Consider the following 25,758-nt stretch of genomic DNA (forward strand, 5'->3'; position numbering starts at 1 on the left):
ATATTTCTCTCTCTCTCTCTCCTTCTCCCTGAAATCAATAAAGATATATTAAGAAACAAACAAATAAATAAATAAAACATGATTGTGGGACAATATTCATAGCTGGTTCTATGACAGGCCATCTCAAAACATATGCTGATGTTAAAATGACAGCAGCACACGTCATTTCTTTACTGATTCAAATTATAAAACTACCCCCAAGACAAATGTCATAACCTCCTACGCAGCAGAAGTGATCTGTAACACAGAATACTATACCTGCAGAGCGAGTCTTCCCTGGCTGCTAACCAGGTTTGTGGCCCATGCTTCATTCAAAGGCACTTCCTCCTCTCCTTCCTGGGCTGTGGGTGGCGTGATGTATGTATTCTCCTATCTGCGTAATCATTTAGAGCCAGTGACTCTTTTGATGCCCAATACCCACAAAATAATAGTCAGCTCCTGACAAAGGGATACAAAACTGGAATTTCAGAGAATACCACTTTTCTTCATCTTGCTGGATTTTGTTTGTAGGCCCTTGTCTAATTCCACATGGCTTCAAAAATGACTTCACTCCAGGTTTGTTACACCAAATGAACAGCATAATTTTATGGAGGTTTTTCCCCACTAAAGAAATATTACTTGGTTTGATGAGGATTCCTGTCCCCAATAGTGTACTCTACTGCCCAAGACAAGCTGAAAAAATGGATCAAGATTTCACATAACAAAGCAAATGTATAGAAGTGCACAGGAAACTGTCAACACTCTGGTGAATTATTACCTCTAGGAGCTTAAATCTATTAAGTGTTTTAAAGAGAAAAATAGCAAGATATCAAGTGCCATTTAATGTTATTTTATTTTGCATTAGTTTTCTGACACTGAACAGTCACTGTTCTATGTCCTGATGAATTACTGATTTAGAATTCTATACTTAAAGAGTTACAAATGATACTCAGTTTTCAGATTCAAAATTCAGCTTCTGACCCAAGAGCCAGTCTGCCTGAGTTCATATTTCATGTCTCCCTACTTATTATTTTCGTTGTGATTTTTGGCAAGTAACTTAATTACCTTGCTGTGCCTCAGTTTACTCATTTGAAAAATGGGATTATAATTGTACCTATTTCAAAGATTGTTGCAAAAGTCAAATAAATTAACATGTAAAGGCGCCTAGGACAGTGTCTGGCACATTTTAAGCCCTACATAAATGTTAGCTATTATTATTACTTTATTTAGCTCCAAATTCCCATATTCTTTCATGTGTGTACACAATGTCTGCTCCACTAAAATAAACAACTAACATTCACAGGGCTTATCATGGGCTGCCAACTCTGTGAAGTGGGTAAGACTGGAATAGCCCTGCCCCCAATGGTTAGTGGGACCCCATGGGCCGCAAACTCTGTGGAGAGGGTAAGACTGAAGTGGCCCTGCCCCTAATGGTAAGTAGGATCTTCACTCCTGGAAAGAAGGGAGAAGATTCCAAAGTACTTTTGTTCATTTCACAAATATTTACTCAGCACCTTCCATATGCTAGGCTCTGTTCTAGGCTCTGGGGATGTGGTAATGAGTGGCAGAGAGGTCTTTGCAATCTGGAATCTTAAAGAGCACTCCATTTGAGAGCTAAGTTTTGAAGTAAGGAATGAGAAGGACTTGTCTTCCAATTCAATGAAACACAACACTGCTTATATGCCTTACAAGCAGGAGCCAATGCTGGCATTATGGGTCACTCTGGCTTTCTCACAATGACAAACATACAGAAATGGCTGCAAGGAAAAATTCAATGACTTTCCATGTACTGTACTCTAAGTATGTTCCATTGCTTATACAGCACATTAAAGGGATAGTCTCCATATTTCTGCAAACAAATAGCATATAAGAGATTTACAAACACATACGGTCAGTCAATCTTATTCTAACGGTTTTCATAATAAAAGCTGTGAAGGCCCAGCTCCTAAATTTTGTCCAAATGTAACCTATTAATGCATTGCTGTATACCCTTGTGCTTTGTCTCAACCCCCACCCCTCTTCCCCTTCTTTATTTTATCTCTAAGTGGCTACATAAAAATATCAAATATCTACCAGGAAAGTGCCTGAAGATGAATGTGGTAGCAAGAATCAGTAAGTCAAGATGGGTGCAAGTATTAACTCCAAAAGAAAACACATGCATCTTTTCTTCTTACATTCTCCCATTAATGACAACTCTCCACTCATCCCCTCCCCAAAGAAAATGCCTTTAGGCAATGGAACCCTGCTATAAATATTGACTGGCAAATCATTGGACCAGTGATTTCCTCTCCAATGATGAACCTAGGCTAGAATCAGAAGACAGATAAAGTATAATATGCTCTAATCACAAATAAGACACATTTTCAAGTATTTCCCTCATCCTCTCCAGTCTTTTCAACAACTTCTACTCTCACAAGATGCAAACCATTAGATCCCACCATCACTCTCATCATTGTTATGCCTATATAAATCATTAAATTGTACCTGTGGAAACACAGTCGAAATAAACTTCTTCCTTAAGGAAGTCAAAACTGCTTCATTAAATCAAACCAAAAATTTAACTTCCTAATGCTCAAAGTACTGGACTCAACTGAATATGTTTAAGATATTTACAGGCAAACTGAAATACTAGGTAGAACCCCTGCAATGTAGATAATATAACATTCTTAACACTCATATACCCATGAATGTTAGACTTATCAACAAAGCAATAGCCAGCCCACTGTTTTTTATTTCCTTGTTTTGGTATTGGAAAATTACTCTTCCTGTTTGTCATCTGTTAATCCTTAATTAGGAAGGTGACTTAGAAACTAAATATGGAAAGAAGCCTTTCAGAAGGGCCATTAAGGCTTTCCCAACATTTACTTTTTTCCAATGTCCAAGCATAGCCTGTTCATTGGGTGACAATGGGAATTTGAATAAGTAAGAGACACAGGGCTTAGGAAATTACTGAATACTCAAAAGTTCTATGCAATTTTAAATCCATCTTCCAACTTGAAAAACACATTAATTTACTTCATGAGTCATTTTATATTGCCAACACCCTTATTTTACAAAAGCAGAAACAGAAGTAGTAATTAATGTAAATATTCCACATTTGGGTATATTCAAATCAAATATGTGTATTCACATATTTTTGAGCAACCAATCCTTATGCAAAAAGTTATCCTGGAAGATTGACTGTGATAAAGCATGTAGACCACTTGGCGCAGGCCTGGCAAACAATCAGTACTCAACACTGCCCATTAATACTGTTCCTAATTTTCCAACTTTTTAGTTAAACTAAATGGCTGTAAATTACATGTGATTATGCATATATAATACATATAAGCTAACATGCATTAATACTATAAATAAAGCCAGTATGTTAGTGTACCAAGTAACACTCTTCATCTACACAAAGGTGAGTTTAACTGTAACAAAATGATCCACAGAGAAGAGAAAACTTCCTAAGGGGTAGTGTGAAATATTAGCTCTTATCTCTGCTTATCAATTAAGGATACAACCTCTACATGATTTAACGTGGATTTTAATTAGCAGTCCGGCGATCCTAGAGAACTAGCTCAAAATGAAGAGTTAAGACCTCAAGCATGTGGACAAGTGGCCATTTATTCGCAAGGCTCCACCAACCACTGAAACCTAATAACTTCAATGCTAATACTGGAACCTACATATTCATTACCTGTCTCATACTGGAAAATATATTTTTCAAGTCCCTATACAATTTTTTTTAAATACCTGAAAGTCACTTAAACTGTCACTATTACAGTATCCAGTTTTTTAAAGAACTTCAAAAGTCTCAGCCACGCATCATTTACCATAGGGAAAATGGAAAGACAGTTTGGAGAGCATATGCTTTCTTAAATGTTGAGGTAAATATTAAAAGTAACCCTACGCCCTTATTACGAAAAAAGAAAATCTTCGTGTTTCCCAGCCTGCTCTCCATTCGCGGGACAATGCACATTCCCCCCTCCCACGCCCAGTCACACCCGGGGTGCGCCGAAGTGGGGCGGGAAGCGGCACAGAACTCCCGGGTAACGACCTGTCCCCGCTACTTCCACGCTAAATCCACGTGGACTTCCCGGCGGGGGCAGCGAGACCGTCCGCCGCTGGAAGCCCCAGCCGGACCCGACCCGCCCTCCCGCGGGGGCGACGGTCGCGCGGCCGAGGACTCGGGGAGGGCGGCGCGCGCAGCCCGGCGGGGGTCGGGGCCGGGGCCGGGGCCGAGGCCGGGGCCGGGGGCGGGGCCGGGCGGTGACGCACCGCGGGGGAGGGGAAGGGAGCCCGGCTCCACTCACGCGCGGGGGCGGCACCGGGGCCGTCGCTGCGTCTCTCCCGTTCAAACATTGAAAGGGGGGCGGAGGGGGGAGGGAGGGAAAGACCTGGTTCCTCGTCTCTTCCGGAAACCGACGGGCCGGCAGGAAATGACGAAGGCAGAGGTCGTCCAGGTCCGTGAGGTAACCGATTCCCGCGAGCCCGGCCCCGACTCCGGGGGAAAGGGCCCCGAGCCGAGCAGCCTGGTCGCCTGCCGCCTCCGGAGCGAGCAGCGTGAGTGGACCCGCGTCCCCGCGCCTCCCGGGCCCTATCTCGCGTCACCCGGCCCCGCCCTCCGCCCGCGCGCCGCCCCGCCCCGCCCCGTACTCGCTGAGGAGGGGAGAGGAGGGGAGAGGTGGGGAGGGGAGGGGAGGGGAGGTCGCGCCGCGCCCGCCTCACGCCCGCGCGGGGCGCCGGGAGGCTGCTGCCTCATCGCCTTTGCTCCGAGCCTCCCGGGGCCGCAGGGGATAGTGAGCCTCCGAGTTCCAGAAACGCAGACGACGGAGTTGAAGTGGCCGCATCCGCAACGCAAACTTAGGGCGGGCGCGATGGCCCCGGGCGGTTGGGGTTCAGCGGGAGTGTTTCAGGACCGAACCCTCGTGCTCAGCCTGCGGACGGCGGAAACGCTTACAGCCGCCGGCTCTGGAGGCTCCTGCCTGCGGCCGCTTCCTGAGAGGATTATATTCTGTACCCGCTCAACTGGATTTTTTTCCGGGAGGAGCAGGTCTCACAAGATTGAGGTCAGGGCCCGAAGAGTTAAGGTTTGGGCGTCAGATGCGGGTGACAGCCCTCTCTAGACTGCGTGACATTGGGCAAGTTAGACTGTGTAGCCGCCACCACCATCCCACTTGCTTCTAGGAAATGGAGTTTTAGTGCCTCCCAGCAGGGTGGTTGTGAGGATTAAAGGAACATACTGCCTGCCTCCCGATGGCGTCTTCCTCCTGAAGGCCTGTTAGCTTGTACCCTTCTGAGTCGGAAACAACCTTTAGTGTTTCAAAGGACTGAGAAAAAGAAAACCACATTTATGCAGTGGATTGTGTCGTAAGGAACTCTTGGAACTGTATAAATGAGTCTAATCTGAATTTGTATCAACATAACAAAGCACTAAGTGAGAGAAAAATGGTAACATTCTAGACACGATAACAAGTGATGATCAGGCTTAGAACCACCTGGACTTGGTATCAGGAACCCAAAATCAGGAAACTAATTTTAAAACATGGTATAATCACTGATCCCTAGAAAAGTTCTAGTTCTCAACCTAAAAGTTTATCAAACTAAAACCAAACCTTAGTTGTCACATTTTGGCAGCTTTATCTCTGGATGCCAATATTTACCTGGGACTTAGTTCAGCTCATCCTAGCATCTCCCTATGGAAATTGTTCAAGCATTACTCTACAGGAAAAATAACGTGAAAGAAGTTTAGTTATCTCAAATGACGAATTTGAGAAATCTATGAATCATGATCCAAGCACATGGCTAGCTACATTGTGATCTTGCTGAAACTTGGAACTTGCCAAGAAGGAACCACTGTATAATAGCCCCTGGGCGTTTTGCTGTAGACTCCAAGAAGGCTATGGTGGTATCCAGGAACCACTCAGCAGGTGTATGTGTACTTGGTTAGACTGTGGTGTGCTGGAAGGGATGGTCATAGTTCAGGCCACATGTGAGCCATGAGTCTGTACTGTGACTTTGGACAAAACCATTCTCTATTCTTGGCAGTCTTACAAAGTCATGCTATTGGTCATGATAGAGAAGTGGACAGGAAAGGTCTACCCTCAGTGCAGATCTTTCACAACAACACTACTAAAAATAACTCCAGTGCATTTCCCTGGAACTGTGGAACAGTAGTGTCATTGCATACCAGTGATGTTGTCTAATGTATGTTATATAATTCACGTTAAAGTTTTTCCGTCTGAGTCAGCAGTAATTTGAAATCCTCTGTAATTACAGACTGGCATATTTGTATCAGGAGGATGAGAAGTTCTGTAGGAATACACTATTTATTGAGTGGCACATGAACAGAATTTTGTAGAAAATCAAAGCCAGAAATGAACCTGGCTCAGATCCATTCAGGTGTTAGAAAACAGGTAGGAAACACTTTCATAATTTGTTACATAAATGGCACTTGCAGAATGTTCTAGTGGCCACTACTATATGTTTCCTGTTTCTTCCCTGACTAGCTAATAACTGCCAATCCTGAAAGCTACCACCCTTGCTGCATGATTGTTCCAGGCCTTCTTCAGCATGTTAAATCAGACATCTAAAGTCTTTTTGCAAAACACAGTCATTGTTATTCTGCATTTTGCAACCAACAAAATTCTAAATTCCATAAGCCATAAACAATTATTAGTCTCTGGTCTTCCAAAATTTTCATTTCTAAAATTGATTACTTACTATCAATCATAATTATTATATTCAGAGAAACCCTGGAGTTCAATTTTAAGGAATAAGAGTTGAAACTCTGACTATGCCAAATCCCCCTGTGCCTCTCACTCTCTTGAAAGAAAATTCACAGCCAGACTTTTATAGGAATTGGGCATGGTCTGATGTTTAATATTTAGATCTTGCATGTGTAGATTATTATAATTTAAAGTAAGTTCTGTTTTTATTATTCCCTAGCTAATTTTTACAGTACATCTTTATGTTCATCAGAGATCAGTGGATGTGTTAGAGAAATTATTCTTGCCCTCAATGTCAACAGTTTAAGTTAAATGGCCACTCATGATACTCACTTTATTGTAAATGAGTACATTATGTCCCCAAATGTCTGACAAAGACTTCAGATGTCAGCAAGGGGCAAACATGGCACTTGGCTGAGCAGCAGACCTCTGGGGAAATTTAATTTTATGCAGAGAAACACTGTAAGAAAGAAAACAGGCTCTGCCCTTAATACATACTTATTAACTTACTGAGCCAAAACTATGTTAAAGAATATTTTGAAGGCTTACAGGAGAGATTGCAAGATATTTAGTGGATGAATTTCTGCAGTGCCTTCATTGTTATAGAATATCGGGAAAAATTGAAAAACAATTTCTTGGACATTTCAGATACTATTTTTCTTGGTGTTAGAAAATGGCTGTCTTATTCTTAAAAACTACAGGATAGTTCTCACCTATCATTTGTTCAGTTTCTCTCCTTTTTATAGAATGTCTAAAATAACACTTCTGGATTTCTTTCACATATTAGGTCATTTTACTTAGACTTACCTTTTATGTCCAACACAAAGGAGGAACTCTCTGTTAAAGGAAATATTCAGTTATCTTCCCAAACACAAATAAGAAGCCATTACTCCTTTACTTGCTATGTGATACAGTTGCTATTACCACCCTTATTTTCTGTGGGAATGTCCAAAGAATGCATTTCCTTGAATAGAAGTCACAGCTGTGTAAATAGCAAAAAGTAACTTTTTATACCATAGCTTCTTTCAACTACATTTGGCCAGCAAGCCAAAACTAGATAAAGCTCCAAACGTTTTCCAATTGCATCGGGAGGCATGTGGAAGAGCATTGTTACTGCTGTCGCATCTTTTCTAGGTTAGGCTGCTGTCACGAGTGCAACCCTGTTCTGAGAGCATCACAGCTCAGTTGTTTGGGTGTGTGTTTCAAAGTATTCAATTGCTTTAATCTGGGTGATAGTTACTGCTTGGAAACTGTACATTGATATTTCAAACTGTATCCCTTTATTAATATGATTTTTTAATCCCAAGTTTTAACCTTTATAAAGAAGCTTTAATGTTTCAAAGTTACAAATAAGGGGGAGTATGTTACATGCTTTAGTTATCTCAACCAGGGGTTGGCCAACTTTTTGTTAAAGGACCAGATTGTAAATATTTTAGGCTTTGAGAGCTGTGAGGCAAAAATCAAGGATATTATGTAGGTAATTATAACCATTTAAAATGCATTTGTTTAGAAATGTAAAACCATTCTTAGCTTCTGGGCCATACAGAAACAGGCAGCTTGGCTGGGGCTGACCAGCCGTCCATATGTTTACCAGCGCTTTTCCAGACAGTCATACTATCACTCACTAACAGAAATCCTGTTCTTTTTTCTCCCTTACAGCTGCATGCCTGGGGATTACGGAGTGATGGGTGACGATGGCTCTATTGATTACAGTGTTCATGAAGCCTGGAACGAAGCCACCAACGTTTACTTGGTAGTGATCCTCGTTAGCTTTGGTCTCTTCATGTATGCCAAAAGGTAAATCTTTGAGTACCTCAGGGGAGATAAGAAACTGGGCATTTAAAAGCTTTGCAGGCTTGTTTATTTGTTTGTTTGATCTGAATTAATTGCACAAAAATAATTTCATCAGCATTTTTGTTCCCACCATGAAAGCACTGTCTACTGGGGCCCTCAAGCACTAGATACCAAAGTTTGGCTTGGAAAACCCTATTGCTTTAAGAGATGGAGATTTAAGTGCAGCTCTTGGCACCCAAACCAGCTGCACTATACTCCCATTCTATCATTTCTAATACAGCTCAATTTTATTACCCAGCCTGTGTTCACTGGCACCCTGGGATGAGCACATTTTTTGGCCCATGTCCCTGAAATGCAGAAACACTAACTCCTGTGTGTTTAGCAGTCTCTCTTTGCACATTTTAAGCTTTCCCTTCTGTTTCTTGTGCAAGACTGTATCATAGCACTTCTTGAACAATATTGGTATTATCTGATTACTTATCTGTCCATTCCACCAAAACTTCAATCCCTTGAGAATAAGGCCCTTTAACCTTTGTGTCCCTGGTGTGCCACTTAGTATAAATTCTTAATATTTCCTGCTTTAATTCTTGATGCTGTAGCATGATGAAACTGTTCTCTCCCACACTCTCTCTGGCTCCTATCCTTTCCGTACAATAAGAAAAAGAAAAGGCAGAGGGAACTTTGAAGAGGAAAAGCAGTATTAGTTGGACTGAGTTGCTTCTGCTTATAGCCACATGCTTCATGGTATTCTCCACCAAAGTCAAAAAGGCATTAGGTAGTTCAAATAATTAGTAATCCACAAATTATTGACGTTTGGTCTGCGGCACAGTTCAGAGCCTATACTTTCTCTCAGACACGCAGATTCCCCCTTCCTAGCTGCCTGACCCCTAGAGCAGCTAGCCCATTGGTTGCCTAGACTCTAGGGGGTGGGTGAGAGAAGGCTCCACATATCAGCACTGGCCCACTTGCAGGAAACAGCTTTCTGCTAAAAATAGCGCTGCCTTCTCCCCACCCCACTTTTAAAAGCAGGGGTACACTGTTATAAATTTTAAATAGATACCCCCCCAACTAAGGCCATCCTATTGTATTTAAGAAATATGCTTATTCATTCTTCTCCAAAATTAAGGTCTGCTCACATTGTTTATTGTCAAACCCAGAAGTTAGCTTTATTTGGAGGACATGAGAGGGAAGGGAAAAAATCAGATGTTTTCTTGTTTATACATTTTCTCATACAATATTTGGCTTTTGGGAGAGTAGGGAGTGGAGGCACAATAGAGGTATGTACATCACTGTTGTATTAAGTGGATGTGTTCAGCTACTTTCTTATATCCCTGTGTCTGTACATATATAGCTTCATACTTTTTAGTGAAAGAAAAAGTACTTGAGCCAAGAAAGCATCCACAGAGACAAAATAAAAGATAGATTCCTTGCCATTTAAGTCCTTAAATGTAGTTTTCGATTATAACGATCATGAGACTATTATGGTCCTATTGATATTAATACAAATCTCTCTTCTGCATTGTTTTTCTGTTTTAGGCATAAAAGGAAAATAATGAGGATATTCAGTGTGCCACCTACAGCAGAAACTTTGGCAGAGCCCAACTTTTATGACACAATGAGCAAAATTCGTTTAAGACAGCAACTGGAAATGTATTCCATTTGTAAGTACATTCTGTGCTTGACTATATGCATAAGCATGCTTAAAATAGATTTTTTGGAATTAAATCCAGTCATCAGAAATAGATGATAATGAAAACAGAGTCAGCAAGGGCAGGTTTGCATGAAGTTAATGCCTCAGGACCCTGTACTTGTATGGGGCCCTTGCATGACTCTGAGAAGAACCCTAGGAATGTGTGCACGGGATCATGCTTTTGTAAATTTTGCAAAAAACTAGCTACTTTAACAATCAGTGGATTTTGCTATCTCTTTCTACTCTGATTTGCCCTCCTTTATACTTCGCGTTGTGTGGAATGGCATTGAGGTAGCCAGGAGTATTTTGAGAATCTAAGGGAAAGTTGAGTTGGAGCTACTTTTAGTTGGGATTTGAAGTTTGTATTTATGGAGTTTGAAGTCCCTTCTATTATAATTATATTATTACAAGCCAAAGCAGTATAGGAATGGCTTCCAGGAACATGGCATGTGACATCCATGTGCATGGTAAGGGGTCATATCTCAATATTAATAAGTTCTATAGTACTGAACCCGGTGAGTTAATGTAGGTATTGGGAAAGAGTCAGAATGAATTGTAAGCCCAGCCATTTATGCCACCATTTAAAAGAATAAGTGTATTGTTTCTGCGGTGTATCATTAAGTTGAGAAAAACAAAATATAGTAGTATATTATACGATGCCACTCTTAAAATCAAATGACCAAAACATCCCTTGTATTATCTACAACTAATATAAGTGTTCTATGTAATTATGCAAGCATGGAGGAAGGCTTGGAGAGATGCGCATCAGATTATTAACATTATTACCGTGATGGGGACAGTGCGGTATTTAAAGAAAAAGACTAGACATTTCAAAAAAGAAATATGTCTATAGTAAAAACTTAAATGTGTGTGTGTATGTGCATAGGAAGAAGCAAGAAGTGAAATTTTAGGTGAAAAGTAGAAAAAAATATATATGTACATATATATTTTATTTTAGGTGAAAAGTAGAAAATATATATGTACATATATATTTTATTTTAGGTGAAAAGTAGAAAAAATATATATGTACATATATGTTTTACACAAGTAAAACCTCCAAAAAATTCTTTAGCATAAATTTTATCCTAAGAAATGGTAACAACAGTTCCTTTGGGGAAAGCAACTGGGTAGGTAGCTGCAGGACTGATCAGGGGGAGGAGAGCACACTTTCACTGTTTTTCTTTTGTTCCTTCTGCCCTTTGTACCATATGCGTGGGTTACCAGTTCAAGCTAAGAAGTAAAACTAACATAGCGGCTTCATTCACAATAGCCAAAAGGTGGAAACAATCCAAGTATCCTTGACGGATGAATGGATACACAAACCGTGGTACATAAATACAGTAGAATGTTATTCAGCTTTCAAGAAGAAGAAAATTCTGGCATATGCTGCAACACGGATGAGCCTTGAAGACATTATGCTTCATAATTCTTATAATGAAGTGAAATAAGTGAGCCACAAAAGAACAGATATTGTATGATTTCACTATATGAGGCAAATTCATAGAAACAGAAAGTAGAATGGTGGTTCCAGGCCCTGGGGAAAGAGAAAATGGGGAGTTGTTATTTAACGGGCAGAGTTCAGTTCGGAATGATCAAAACAGATCTGTGAATGGATGGTGGTGATAGTTGCACAACAATGTGAATGTAGTTCATGCCACTGAACTAAACACTTAAAAATGGTTAAAATGGCAAATTTTATGTATATTTTACCACAACAGAAAATACCCTTTAAAAAACTTGTTGTTTTTTTTTAAAGTATAGAGTCAGAAGCTCTGTATGGAAAATTGTAAGGGAAGAATTAAGTTATCATTGATGCCTAGTCAAAACAGAAGTTATCTCCTATCAGTAATATATTCAGTAGTATAACATATACAGTTATAAACCCAGTGTACATTTGTTTTTCTCCTTTGATGGGAATGGCATAAAATAAAATTTATCAGAATTCCAGTCTTTGTAAGGTGCATCAGTTTTCTATTGCTGCTGTAACAAATTATCACAAATTCTGTGGCTTAAAACAACACAGCTGTATTCTCTTACAGTTTTGTAGGTTAAAGATCCTACAGTAGTCTCCCTGGGATAAAATCTAGGTCAGCGGGGTTTTCTTTCTGCTCTGGAGGAGAATCTGTTTCTTTGCCATTTCCAGCTTCTGGAGGCAGCCCACATTCCTTGCTTTGTGGCCCGATTCCTCCACCTTTGAAGCCAGCAGTATGGCATCCTTTTGATCATTCTTCCATTTTTGTATCTTCCCCTCTGTCTGTACTCAGCCAGGAAAGGTTCTCCAGTTTTAAGGGCCTATGTGATTAGGTGGGGCCAGATAATCCAGTCATCTCCCCCTCTCAAGGGCCTTACCTTAATCACATTTTCAAAGTCCCCTTTGTCCTGTAAGGAAACATATTCACAGATTATGGGGATTAGGATGTGGACCTCTTTGGAAACCATCATTCCTATAAACAGTGAGTGTGTGTGGATTTGCACATTTACTGAATTCCTGCACATTGGAGGATTCTCAGTGTTTGTGACATATGTAGTCCTAACAAAGTCTGGCGGTTCAAGAGGAAATAACAAACAAAATTATTTTTCTTAAAGAAGACTCCCAAAGTTGTACAAGCTTTAGGCCTCAAAAATCTGAATTCACCCCCGAGTAGCGTAAACATCTCTTTCTTGACTAGGAAAAAATGAAGAGACTGAAAGTTTTAAAGTTCAGCATTGAATGCCATTCATAAAGATTTCAACCCTCTACTTTCTCGAGTTTTAGGTTAAGACCATTCTTCAATATACATTTCTCAAAAGTACAAAGAGAATACAGAATTGTATTTTTCTAGTTTATATTAATCACAAAGTTCAATAACAGATCTCTTAGGCTTATAAGGTAAAATATAGTCAAATTCCTTGTGATGTAGACAAAAGCATTATTATTAATTTATCTTAAGGTGGAAATGGCGGGGCAAGAAAGGAAATTACAGAATATTAATTTAATTTTAATAGCTTAATTAATGCTTACCTATATTTTAAAGCTCTGAATAGTCCTGATATACAAATAATAATAGAAACGTATAAAAATGGGTATTAGCAGTGTTGAGAAATTAGAGGATCACAAAGTATAATAAATTTCTCCAATCCAAAAAAAGTTCAATTTTAAGCTAATTCTTTACTGAGATTCATGACTTGACTGTGATTTAGTAATATTAACTAGTAATTATTTTGCTATTAATTTTTTTCTCTTTCTTTCTTGTTTTGTTTTATTTTTTTAATAGCAAGGAAGTATGATTATCAACAGCCCCAGAACCAAACTGACAGTGTACAGCTCTCGTTGGAATGAAATCTCAGAAAATGAGCAACATAAGTAATTGTTAAACAATATGGTAGCAAGCTCCAAACAGCATTTTAAAAAATCTTCTGTTTCCATAAAATCATTTTATTTGTGACTTTTTCCCAGTTTTTTTGGTGTGTTTGTTTTGCTTTTTAAAATGGCATCTTCAAGTCATTTGTTACACAAATAAAAAATGGCTCAAAAAAGGCCAGAAATGGTGGTTTTACGTTGAGAAGAAGACCTTTGATTTCTTCAGGATGCAATCAGTCAGGAATGAAAGCCCATCTTTGGAATTGAGAATCTGGAGCTTATGCACTTTTAGCTGAGCATTTTTGCAAAATTAAAAAATGAAAATCCAGTCATTGACATTATTTCCAGATTGTATTCTGTGATAAATGTAGTATGGATAACAGAATGATTTGTGTTCTCATTGCTGTTGTTACCACTCTTTAACTGAATTAACTATTCACTTCTTCAGAATTTGCATAGTAGACTGTCTTTTCTACATCATGAGGCATACCCATCTACTAATTATAGAAGCTTTCTGGAATTTTTCTCCCTTAATTGTGTTCCTAGGAGTGAGTTTGCTTTTTTCTGTAATCCTAGCACTCATTTCCACCACAGAAGCCTTCTTTAGGCCATACTGGGGCCATGTTGCCAAATAAATGGGCACCTCTATAATTGGTGTTTAGTTAGCAACTTGCTTTTTGGTCATATGATTATCAATGTTTAATGTAACTGTCTGGTTTCTTATGCTTTTTTAGCATAATATTCCCTGAAGACTCTCATATCTTGTACCATTTTGTACTGTACATTGAAATGTTTTTACCTAATTTTTCATATTTATTTAAGTAAAAGCTGGTTGGAAGTAGTGGCAGGGAAGTTTAACTGTCCATGTAACTGGCCAAGAATTAGTTTTTGAATCAAAGATAGTCTTAATTCTAAGAGTTAGAGTTAATATTTCAGCATCATTTTCTTTTCCCTTTATAATTGTAAAGTAAAAGAATATAAATTTTAAATGAAAAGGTTTAGACCAAATAAAATCATTCAGGGAAATTGCATTTTCTTTCAAAATTTACTTATATCATTCAAAAATGTATATACTGTAGAAGGTGAATTGTTGACCAAATGGAGTAATTCATAGAATGAAAAACCACATATAACTAAAACCAGGTATAACTAAACAGTTATAATTACAGGCTGGGGGTAGCAGAGTGGCAAGGAGACAAACTTCTTAAACTTTGCTTTGCTCTGGGAGACACTCTGTATATTTCCGTGAGCAGAGAATGTAATCGAGCAGGTGCAGTTTATTTGCTGTCACTGACATGGGGCACGATCTAGACAAATTACAAACCTGGCTGTCTCAGATGATTTGTAAAAGTAGTGTACATAAATAAATATAAATCACAATGGAGTTGTGATTGGTTTTATCTGCGTCCACTAGATAGAGACAGCTACAACTGAAAACTAGTAAATCATTTGGTGAGCATCAAACCCCGGCAAGTAAGAGCGGATGAGTTCCTAGTGTTTTCTCTAAAGCTAGCATGGGAATCACTCACCCCCACTGGCAGGAATAACAGCAGGTCTGCCTTTGAAGTCTCTTCTCTGCTTCAACAGCTGAGCTGGGAAAGGGGTGGAAGCCTGCAGCCGCACTTCAAAGCCACACCGGCTGATTGTCCTGCTCCTGCCCCTGAACCCACCAAGGATTCAGTGGAACTATTTTCTTTGGAAGAAAAGGGGAATGACTAAAAACCGGTAAATAACACTTGTGTTCTGCTTTTCTCATCTCTCCTCCTTCTCTCTCTTTTTTTTTTTTTTTAAATGCATAAGATACTCAGCAGTAAGCACTGGTCAGCCTCTATTGGTGCACAGCTTGAGCATGTTAAATAGTTGATGTTTAGCTGATGCCAGCCAGCTGCACTCAGGGAAGAAACTGGCCTCTTAAGGACACAGATGTTTGCTATTGGCCTCACACTGTTTCAGGTGGAGTTATTTATATGATTCATCAGAAAATGAACTGCAGAGTTTATGGTAAAATTGGTGTAATGTCAGAAATATTTTCAAGATCAGATAGTGGTAATAAAAAGAAGTTCAGATATTAAGAACAAATATATCTTAGAAATATAATTAAAGAGAAAAGGGACAAAAGTATATAGAACAAAGTAATTCATTCAATAAATAGTTATGAAATACATACTCCATACGTTAGCCATGTGTGATCTATAGACTATTCAATTCTAATAACAGAATTAGAACAGGAGCAGGTGCTTACTAAATGGAAATAAGGGTACTTATTTGCATACCTTTAACCTGTATGCAAAATAGAGAAAATAGGGACTGGAGCTTAGTCTTAATCTCTTTCCCATTTGACTCACTAATAAAGCCAGAGCCAAACTTGCACAAAACTATAAAACAAGAACAGTTTCCCACCTACTTTTTTGTCCCTCTTCAGCCTCCTATAAGTCTATGGGCAAAACAGGTCTTAAGTGAGGATTTGAAAGTAAGGATGGGGTACTAAGCTGAAAACTAAGGCGGTAAACCCCAAGTCCTGTAGCATGCATGCAAACTGTCGGCAGCGGGTCATCTTCCTACTATCATTGACCTCTCACCCCCAAATAAAAGTGGCATTTAGCATTGGATTCTGTACTGATGTATTTTCCACCTTTATTTTATTTAGAGATAGTGAGAAACTAAAGCTGTTTATGCAGATTAGTAACATTCCTAGGTAGGCAGGCAAATGGGATAAGTCAAAGGTTGAGGCTGCTTACTGCCCAGGTCCCATTGGTAGTACTGAGCCCCAAATTTGATACTGAAAGAGCACTGTGTGGTTCACTTTTACTTTTGATGTTTACTAGTTCCAGTTTCTTGAAAGAGTGGCTCTATCCCAGGGACATTATTAAAAAATATTTTGACAAATTTCAAGCTAGCTGAAGAAAGTTGAGGATTTTCCACTGTAACCAACCATTGGCATTGTTAAACTTAACTGCAAATGTTTTTGGCCTCAGAAATGTGAATTTTTTGAAAAAAATGCACCATATAAATATAAAGTATTTATTACAGAACAAGTAAATGTATGTTTACTGTCTTCATTTTTTTTTGGAAAGAATTGCAAATGTCTCTGAATAACATTTTATTTTGAAGTTTAAAAATCCAGGCCATTTTAAGTTGACTACAATCTAATATAAATCTTATATCTAAATACTTTCTATCACCTACTATTAGCATAGTAACTAGACCAAAGTAAATGTTTGGTGAATACTTGTTGAATTAATTTACTTATAATAATTTATAGAACCAATGTTTTATTTTTATGTTTCTGAAAAGTATTTGTAGGTTCTGCTTCTGATAATAGAAGAGTAAGCATATCAGACCAACTCACAGATAATGATTATGAATTCAACATGAAACAAAGAACAACTATTTGACAGTAACCATAAGCAGACAAACCAGAAAGAGGTTGACTCTTGAAAGAGGGGACTGCATTGACTGAGATTTGTGTTTATATGGTTCTTTGAAGGTATTTCCAAGTCTAACAGTTGAGAGTAGCTAGAACTCAGGCAGAAAGCTATAATGAAATTGGCTTGAGAATAGGACAGAGTTCAGTGCTTCTAGAGAGACTGGAAAGTAAGGAGGGAACATCACAGAAGCAAACCACAGGAGGTGGAACCCTAAAATCTGCATATAAATTCTGACAAGTCCTTGGCTGACCCTGAACTATGAATCTACACCCTTCAGAGCCTGGCAGAAAACAACTTTAAAAAGCTGAAAGAACTATAAGAGTTTTCAGCTACTGCCCATCATAGGTGATACAGTTTGAGTCCTGCCAAAAAATAACACTTTTCAAAGATCGAATCTAGAATCCCTGCACCATATCATCCACAATGTCCAATATCCAATAAAAAATTACAGGAATTAGAAAAACAGTAAAATGATTCACAGTTAAGAGAAGAAATGAGACAATGCGGTCATAGTCCAGATTTGTTTTGCTATGCCAGTATTTTAATTGTTTGCAGTTTCTTAGACTCATTACACCTAATGATAATTGCCAGCAAATGCAAAGCTATTTGAATTCCAAAGGGAAGAAACCTGGCCTGGGACTGTGAGTAGAGTTGCAGGTATTCTAAAAAGATGCCAGTTGGTACTCAAACAAACTTAAGTACACTGATTCTATTTGTTAAAAGAGTGGTCTTAGTGCAGGTGATTGTTTTCACAAGTTAATTTCTCCATTATTATATGCAAACGTAATTACTGCAGCAACCTATTACACATTTGTCACCATCTTCCACAACTTATAATTCTCAAGCAAAATCTAACATGTCATTACTGTCTTTTATATCAACAAAACATTAATAAAATGTTGATTGGAAACCAACTTCACCTGAGGAAATATGTCAACAGTCCAGAACATGGGAGGGGATGCTGGCCGGGTTAATTGTAGACAAACTATATATATGCAATCTTTTGGGGGCTGGCAAACGTTTATCAGCAAATCTTTGGGGGAAAAGCATTGCTCCCTTCCTTGAGACAGATCATCAGAGTTAGCTTTCTCTTTTCATCATCAAAGCCTGTGATGTTTTCTGCAGAGGACTGGAGGCTGGATTTTAGAAGCGCCAGCCGAAGGACAGATTTTCATCTGTCTACAAGTTATAAATGAATAAAGGTGGTTGGAAACTTAATTACTCAACATTTGCTTATTTAGTTGCAGTCTAATTTACTTAAGGCTCTGGATGCTTTTAGTAACTTCTTAGGTGCCTTACTGAATGGCCTCTAGCCTGTTGCTATGGTGAAATAGAATTAATAACAATTCTTATTATGCTAACTTAATACTTGTAAAATATACCCTTTATTAAAAAAAAAAAAAAAAAGAACCCTGGCAAATCTAGTATGCTTCAAAAGGATTATAAAATTTTTAGAAACACTAGTCCTTAATTATAGCTGTGGGGAAATTTGAGCTGAATGTATTAACCAACATTTTGACAAATGTAGACACTTAAGCTGTTCTGCTAGCTGACAAGTTTGACTGAAGCTTGACGTTTCCTTTTTTAAGCTGTTGTAAATTTAGTTGGAAACAGCTCCAAATAGAGGGAAGTCACTTCATGATCCAAATAATCTTTTCTTTTGAACTTTATTATACTTGTCATTTTGGGCCAATCAAAAGGATGTAGTTCATCTTTCTCCTAAGAAGTTAAAATAAAATTTGAATTTGATTTAGTTTGTATAAAGTCATGTTTAATACAATCAAAAGACAACTCTATATTTCTGTATGTTTCAGGACAATTTTGAAAGCACCAATATAGATAGGAAATGAACTGTAGAATGATTTAGTTGATAGAACACAGAATTTGAAACCCGAGTGTCAGCCTGCTTCGATCTGTGCTGTGTCTGTTTGAGCATATCATGAATCTTCTAGGCCTCAGTTTGTTCATCTGTTACATAGGAATACGACTGCCTTTATCCCAGGGATGGTCAGATCCTCAATGACAAACCACCTGAGCCCCTCAGAAGGCAATGTAAAGACCCTTGGTGGTAGCAGTGTTCACTGTTCTTTCACTATGTAACCAATTTATATGTTTAAGAGTTCTAAAGAGCAAAATCAGACGTGAATGGAGTCCCTAGTCCCTCCAGGCCACCAGAGTATGTATTCTGTAGCTTTCTCTGCAGTCCCAGGAAAAGCAGCTAGCTAATGAGAACTTACAAAGTACACGAATCAAGTCATCTAAATATTATCGCTCACTTGGACTACATTTTCAGACCTTTAATGATAACATCTCCATTTTTCAGATGGAAATATGGGTACAGAGAAATTAGGGGAGAGGCTCAATGCTGAAAACCAGAATTATGTTATCTCTTGAGATTCTTTTCACTCTATGTATCTATGATTCTCACAACAGAAACAATGGTTTGGAGGTTCAAGCGTTGTTTCCAGTAGAAAGTAATGCCGATGTTATTGCTGGGAAGCTGTAGCATGCCTTATTCAAGTCCTTCTCAGATAAAAGCCAAGCAAATGGCAGCAATAAGTTTTCCTTACAGTATTTTTATTAAGTATGACCGCCAAACACTCAAATATAGAGGATTTTTTTTCTTTGTATTTATTTGATTACCCATAGTTTATAAATCACACGTCTGTTTTGTACACTTTGTACCAGGCAAGTCTGGGCATGCAAGGACTGTAGCGAGTTCACAAAAGCCACTTAACATATTTGGTTGTCATTTAAATTATGACTTTGAAAACAGAAGAAGACAGCCCTTTTACAGTGATAGGCAGATTTATGTTACTTGCCGCACAAACTAAATTTAAAATAACATAGAAAATGTTATTCTTTCACTGCCACTCTGCCATAATACTCTGATATTTTTTAAAACATCCGCAGTAATTAATAAGCATGACATGAAGGTTTCAGTACCTCTTCTTCGGTGCATTTGTTTTGTAAGTTACAGAAACTGCAGCCACCAGGGCTTTCTATTGACGATTGGATGAAATCTAGCATTTCCTCCAAAACACTTATCCTGACATACTGCAAATCAGGGAAAGAAAGCCAAGAGACATAGCCTTACGAGCACATACAGGACCTGGGGTGTGTTCATTTGCTTCATCTAGTATCCCTTTTTGCTACAATTTCAGTTCAGTGACTCAAGAATACACAAGTTTAAAAAACAAACAAAAGCAGCCTGCAGTTCAGATGCCACCAGAGACTCAGCGAACCTGGAATGAGTAGATGTGTTCTGCGCGCATGTATTGGAGGGGTTACCAGTGTGAGCTGTGGCCAGAGAAAGACCTGCCCTACATCCCAGCTCCTTTCCTTACCAGCGGCGCTTTGTGCCCTCTTCTGTAAAGTGGAGATAACTCCCACCTCAAAGAGCTATTTTCAGGATTAAATGAAATCCACCACAGTAACTGCTCAATATGATGTCTGATAGAATATTTATTCCTTAAGAGCTGTTCTATACTCTCTTTGAGCCAGTCTATCTAACTTATGCTAAAAATCAAATGAAGTATTATTACTAAGATGAATCAGGAAAAAAGAACGTTCTTGGGAGTGAAATATTTGTATTATATAATTTTAAAAATACGAAGTTTCTTACTTTTAATAACATATAATAACAGAACTACATGCATGAATTAGGGCAAACCTGTTTTAATGTACAAATAAGAACCACTTAGAGTTATCATAGCAGGATATAATGGAAAGGGTGTTGGGCAAATAGGCCTGATTTCAATTCTAGCTTTGTCCCTTGAGCAAATTTCTTTATCTTTGATCTTTGACTTCCTCATCTGTTAACACTTGGAAGGGGTGTAGCGAGGATGATATATTAAAACTATATATATTTTTTAGGATAATACATTAAAACTAGATACATGTTTTTGTCATCTATCTATAAAGAGCACACAATAAGCTAGAGTAGTGATTATTTCAACATTAAAATAATTTTTTATTGCAAGTAGGACTTCAAAATTGTTTAAGTGCTAAAAATTAGTCTGATAAAGCTCTCTTCCCATAATCAGCCTGAGGTCACCTCTGAAAATGCTTCACTAGTCACTTAACCCACAAAACCCCACAAAATCATGCAAGTCGAGAGGTTCAAATCTTTGTGTTCACTCTAAGAACACTCAGGAAACTCCCCAGGCCATCAAGGGTATGCGTATCCTAAAGCCACCAAGCATTCGAAGGATGTCGCTTTACAGAAGCAGTATGTGCCATTCGTCCTTACAATGGTGGCGTTGGTAGGTGTGCCCAGGCCTAATGGTGGGACTGGACACAGGGTGGGTGCCCAAAAAGAGTGTTGAGTTTTTGCTGCATGTGCTTAACAATGCAGAGGGAAATGCTGAACTTAAGGGTTTAGATGTAGATTCTCCGTCGTTGAGCGCATCCAGGTGAATGAAGCCCCCGAGATGCATGCAGCTCAGAATTTACAGAGCTGATGGGCAGATTAGAACGTATAGAGCCAAAGGTCAAAGGTTAGCCCACACGTGAGCTCTCCCTGCCCACGGAGATGATCCTTATGGAAAAAGAGCCGATTGTTCCTAAACCAGAAGAGGAAGTTGCACGGAACAAAAGTATACCCCAGAAGAAACCGAAGAAACAAAAGCTTATGGCCCGGGAGTAAATGCAACATAAAATAAACGCTAATAAAAATAAAAGCAGAATGTTCATTGTCTTTATTCATAAATATATTTCAAGTGTCCTTACAAGATGAATCAAACAAGTTTTCTTTTGATTAAATTAAAAGGATAGATTATTCTGTTAAAAATTAGTCTGATATAAGTAAATGTTCTCTTTGAAATGATTTGCACTATTGTCACCTAATCCTTTTGTCATTTATATTATTTATATTATTTATAATGTCATTTATATTATTTATATTATTAAACATTATCCTCAAGGGGTGTGTGACTATGATGGGGCATATCTAGTGGCTTTTGGAGTGAGTGGCAAAGTTCTATTTCTTGACCTGGGTGGTAATTACAAAGGTGTGTCTGCCCTTTAATTACTTATTAAGCTACATATTTGTTTTGTTTAGATTTTGATGTCTATGTTTTATTATACAATAAAAAAAATTTTTAATAAAAAAATTTACTCAACCTAATTACTGTATGAACTACTACAAAGGTGAAATCATAGAGGACTGCCCAGCCGGGCGTGGCTTAGCGGTTGAGTATCGACCTAGGTTCCAGGAGATCGCAGTTCGATTCCCAGTCAGGGCACATGCCGAGGTTGCGGGCTTGATCCCCAGTTGGAGGCACACAGGAGGCAGCCAATCAATGACTCTCTCATCATTGATGTTTCTCTCCCTCTCTCTCCCTCTCTCTCTCTCCCCCTTCCTCTCTCTGAAATCAATAAAAGATCTACTTAGGAAAAAAAAAAAAATCATAGAGGACTGATTTAGAGGGTTTTATCATGTTTTTAATAAAACAGAATTAACATGCAAATAAATGAGTGATCTTGATTTTTACCTTTCTTTGGGTCCTTCCACCAAGGCACCAAATTACTATCTGAGTTTTCCATTCTCATGTGAAAAATGTTGGGTGTCATCAACTATAAATATAAAGTAGAATTAATGTCTTAGATGGTAACAGTTTACATGGCAGCAATATACATGATCAATGACATTAATTCAAAAAGATGCACCAAATCGTAATGAGGCCTCATGAATTCAGTCACAGTAAGGATGGTAGTGCCCACTTAAAGTATAAAAAGGGATCCATGGATGACAAGTTGAATGTGAGTCCACTTTTGTGTGGCTATTAAAAGAACAGAAAGATACCTTAGCTATAATAAATATTTATTGAACAAGTTACTATTAGCACTAGTGAAAATTGTAAATATTCTGTTCATTTGGAGAAAATGTATGAATAGGTATCTTTGGGATACTTTGCTTATAAAGAAGAAAAACCTACTCAAGCTTTCTCTAGATAAAGGAATATCGAAGTACCTTATGACATCCATGAGGGATCAGAAGCAGAAAATCTGTGAAGAACCAAGGAAAAACCAGCCTCCCTCTCCTGCCCCCATGGGCTCCTGCCCTCTTCCCTCTGCAGTCCACCTCCCACTCTTTGATGATCAGCACACATGACCCTCAATGGCTGCCCTATGCTTCTGAAACTCTTGGGGCCATCATCTGATGCTAAAGGACCCATTGTGTCTGAGACCCAACTCCAAGTAACTGTGGAAAGAAGAGACCATGGGAGCAGAAGGTTCTCTGCTGAGGCATGGTAGGGGTAAGAGGAAATGACTTAGTAGAATTCAACACAGACAATGTGGTCATGGCCACTAAAATGGTCGAATAATTTATTCATTCCACCACTGCTGACCTACCATGATTCAGACTGTGCTGGGATTCAAGGGTGAAAAACGGCCAGAGGTCAGACTTCAGAAAACATGACAGGACATCTAAAGAAATTCTTTAAAGAGGAGAGAAAAAAAGAATTTTGAAGTCTTTCAGGATCCTAAAGGAGGTGATGACTAATTTCACAGAGGAGATTATAGTAGAACAATCTTGAAGCATGAATATTAAAACTCACAAAGTACAGTCAAGCAAAAAATGTGTTAACAGACCTACAGCGAAGTTGGGAATTTCTCTTCAATGAAGGACACTATGGATAAAATCTTGACAGGTCCAGGAGAAGACTTTGCAATATCTAATACTGACAAGGAGCTAATGCAAACCAGTAAGAAAAAAATGATGGGTGCTCCAACAGAAGATGGGCAAACATTGTGAACAAGCAATTAGCAGAGAAGAAAACAAAAAGCATCAAGCCTCATTCACTCTTTCATCATCATTTTACACCGATCAGACCAGCAAAATCAGCAAGCTGGGTAGCACCAAGTGTGGGCAGGGGCTGTGGGCCCTAGGCTCTGGGATGGGAATACTAACCAGGGCATCCGTGCTGCAGAGCACTCCAGCAGTGCTTATCAAAGTCCGCGTCAATACTCTGCATCTAGTGCTGGAGGAGGGGACAAAGTCGAGAGGCCGGCTTGGAAGGGTTTTCTGTGTCACAAGCTCGATTTTGATTCTAAAGACAATGGAGAACCAAGAGAAGATTCTAAGCAGGCCAGTCGCATGGCCAGAACAAAACTGATGGCAGTGTGGAGTTAAAAACAGAAGCAACAAAACTGATGGCGGTGTGGAGTTAAAAACAGAAGCTTAGAAAATGAGTTCAGAGGCATGTATATATGAAATGACTTACAGTGAGTAAAGCAGAATGCAAAATAGCATGCAGATGCAAGCTACTACCGTATGAGAGTGGCAGAATGAATTTAATAAAGATCAGAAGTGAATCTGGAATTAAGCAGATCATATATAACAGTCACAGGTTTCTTTTTTCCCATGTAGCAGTTTATGATTTTTTAATTGTACAAAATATTCTTTAGAATTCTGGTGTCTAAGTATTAAAAGCATTACTTTAAAAAAAAAAAAGATACATAGAGATTCAAGAATAAAGTTATTGTCCTTTGATCCTGTCTGGATGGTGAAGTCTTGGCAGCTTTTGGTGGTTTCAGACAGTTCCTTTTTACATGACTGTTCTAAAAATTTAGAGCCTAGTTATACATAAATTACTCTTTAAAGAATATAACTACATTGAGTTTATGGGATTATGAATGTTTTTTCAAAACATGTTTTATATTTTCTATAGTTTCTACAATAAGGTAACCTCATAATCTACCTTTTTTCCAACTAAATTCTTAGGGTTTATTTTAGGTAGAGGGGCAATGAAATTGTAAACCTTTAAGCTGAACCTAGTCTCTCTTGTGAAGTTAACTGGCTGGTCCAGCCAGTAGATGACGTCTCTGGTGCCTCAGCCAGTGGGGTGTGGGGTGTCAGGCTGGCCAGCGCAGGCTCCGTGCAGGGATGTAACCTACAGAGAACTTGGGACCTTGAAGGCATGAAACTCACCAGTCCAACAAAGCAGACAGTCAATAAGTACTTCTCTTTCATATGTGCAGAGAGTTAATTTCCTCTACTCTCAGAAACTCTTCATTTTGGCTTCCGTAACCTGAATGTTAACGAGCGTCCTTTTGTCTCTCCTGTACATCTACCCACCTCAGGATGGTGCCAGTGCTGAGAACACACAGAGTCCTTTTTCTTACTTGCTTCTAGTTCTCTAACTTCGCTTTCTCCCTCTGCCTCTCTCCGTTGTTGTTTTTCTCAGCCCCAGCCTGCTGTGTTCCCGTTGGTATCCCGTGTCTGGCTCAACGGCCTGTTTTCTTGTTCACCTCTGAGAAGGCTGCGTTGAGACCTAGACACAATCTAGACTGATGCCCTCGCTGGGCACAATGTTGGTGTGGTCTTTTCTACCAGGACTTCACAGAGATTTAGTTGTGAGGACTTACGCTCATTAGGCGGTGATGTATTCTAAAGCTGAAAAACCAATGTAACCACTATGCTACTTGCTAGAATGCTAACAAAAAAATACCTAGGATGCGGGCTGGCTCTTTATTTTATTGAAAATATAATCTAACTGTTAGAAATAGTATGCAGTTGTGTGTGGGATCATGATATGTGCCACGTTCTGTCAGGCCTAATTTCCTTGCTGGTCTTAGACACTTTTAACGAATTGCTTCACACATTTTTGGCCATAATGATGCGATTTACTATATTAAAGTAATAAATGATAATAAATAATTAACATAGCTACACTGTACTTGATGCAATAGGTGAGCTCCTGGAAACTAGTATGTAAATAAAATTATGAGTAGAAAGAATTTTAAATTACTGAGCTCTGAATAACTTTTATTTTTGATCGCCTAAAAATTAAAGAATCCTCTTATAGA

At 38.8% G+C, this 25,758-nt stretch overlaps 2 protein-coding genes across 6 annotated transcripts in view; one reads left to right on the forward strand and one right to left on the reverse strand.

Moving 5' to 3' along the window:
* Window positions 1-4,524, reverse strand: part of SLC20A2 (solute carrier family 20 member 2) — a 96,106-nt gene extending 91,582 nt beyond the window's left edge. Inside the window, exons 1-2 of one of the 3 annotated variants that reach the window (XM_087814193.1) lie at window positions 4,362-4,524; window positions 259-438 (exon numbers count right to left, since the gene is read on the reverse strand). The gene's annotated coding sequence lies outside the window, so the exon portion shown is untranslated. Of the gene's footprint in view, window positions 1-258; window positions 2,245-4,361 lie in introns of those variants that run through there. The other 2 variants (XM_087814194.1, XM_016195602.2) reach the window with 2 other exon arrangements.
* A 338-nt stretch (window positions 4,525-4,862) lies between these two features.
* On the forward strand, window positions 4,863-16,556 carry SMIM19 (small integral membrane protein 19). 3 transcript variants are annotated; one of them, XM_016195601.2, is made up of 4 exons: window positions 4,863-5,033; window positions 8,352-8,489; window positions 10,023-10,147; window positions 13,431-16,556. In XM_016195601.2, exons 2-4 carry the CDS (start codon window positions 8,356-8,358, stop codon window positions 13,493-13,495), a joined length of 324 nt encoding a protein of 107 aa, XP_016051087.1. In that variant the 5' UTR covers window positions 4,863-5,033; window positions 8,352-8,355; the 3' UTR covers window positions 13,496-16,556. The 3 variants fall into 3 exon arrangements, with proteins under 3 accessions (XP_016051087.1, XP_016051085.1, XP_016051086.1); XM_016195599.2 differs by lacking the exon at window positions 4,863-5,033 and adding an exon at window positions 5,070-6,380; XM_016195600.2 differs by lacking the exon at window positions 4,863-5,033 and adding an exon at window positions 5,070-6,171.
* Window positions 16,557-25,758: the final 9,202 nt, after the last annotated feature.

The sequence above is a fragment of the Miniopterus natalensis genome, chromosome 2 (genome assembly GCF_054644295.1).
Source record: "Miniopterus natalensis isolate mMinNat1 chromosome 2, mMinNat1.hap1, whole genome shotgun sequence".
Classification (NCBI taxonomy): domain Eukaryota; kingdom Metazoa; phylum Chordata; class Mammalia; order Chiroptera; family Miniopteridae; genus Miniopterus; species Miniopterus natalensis.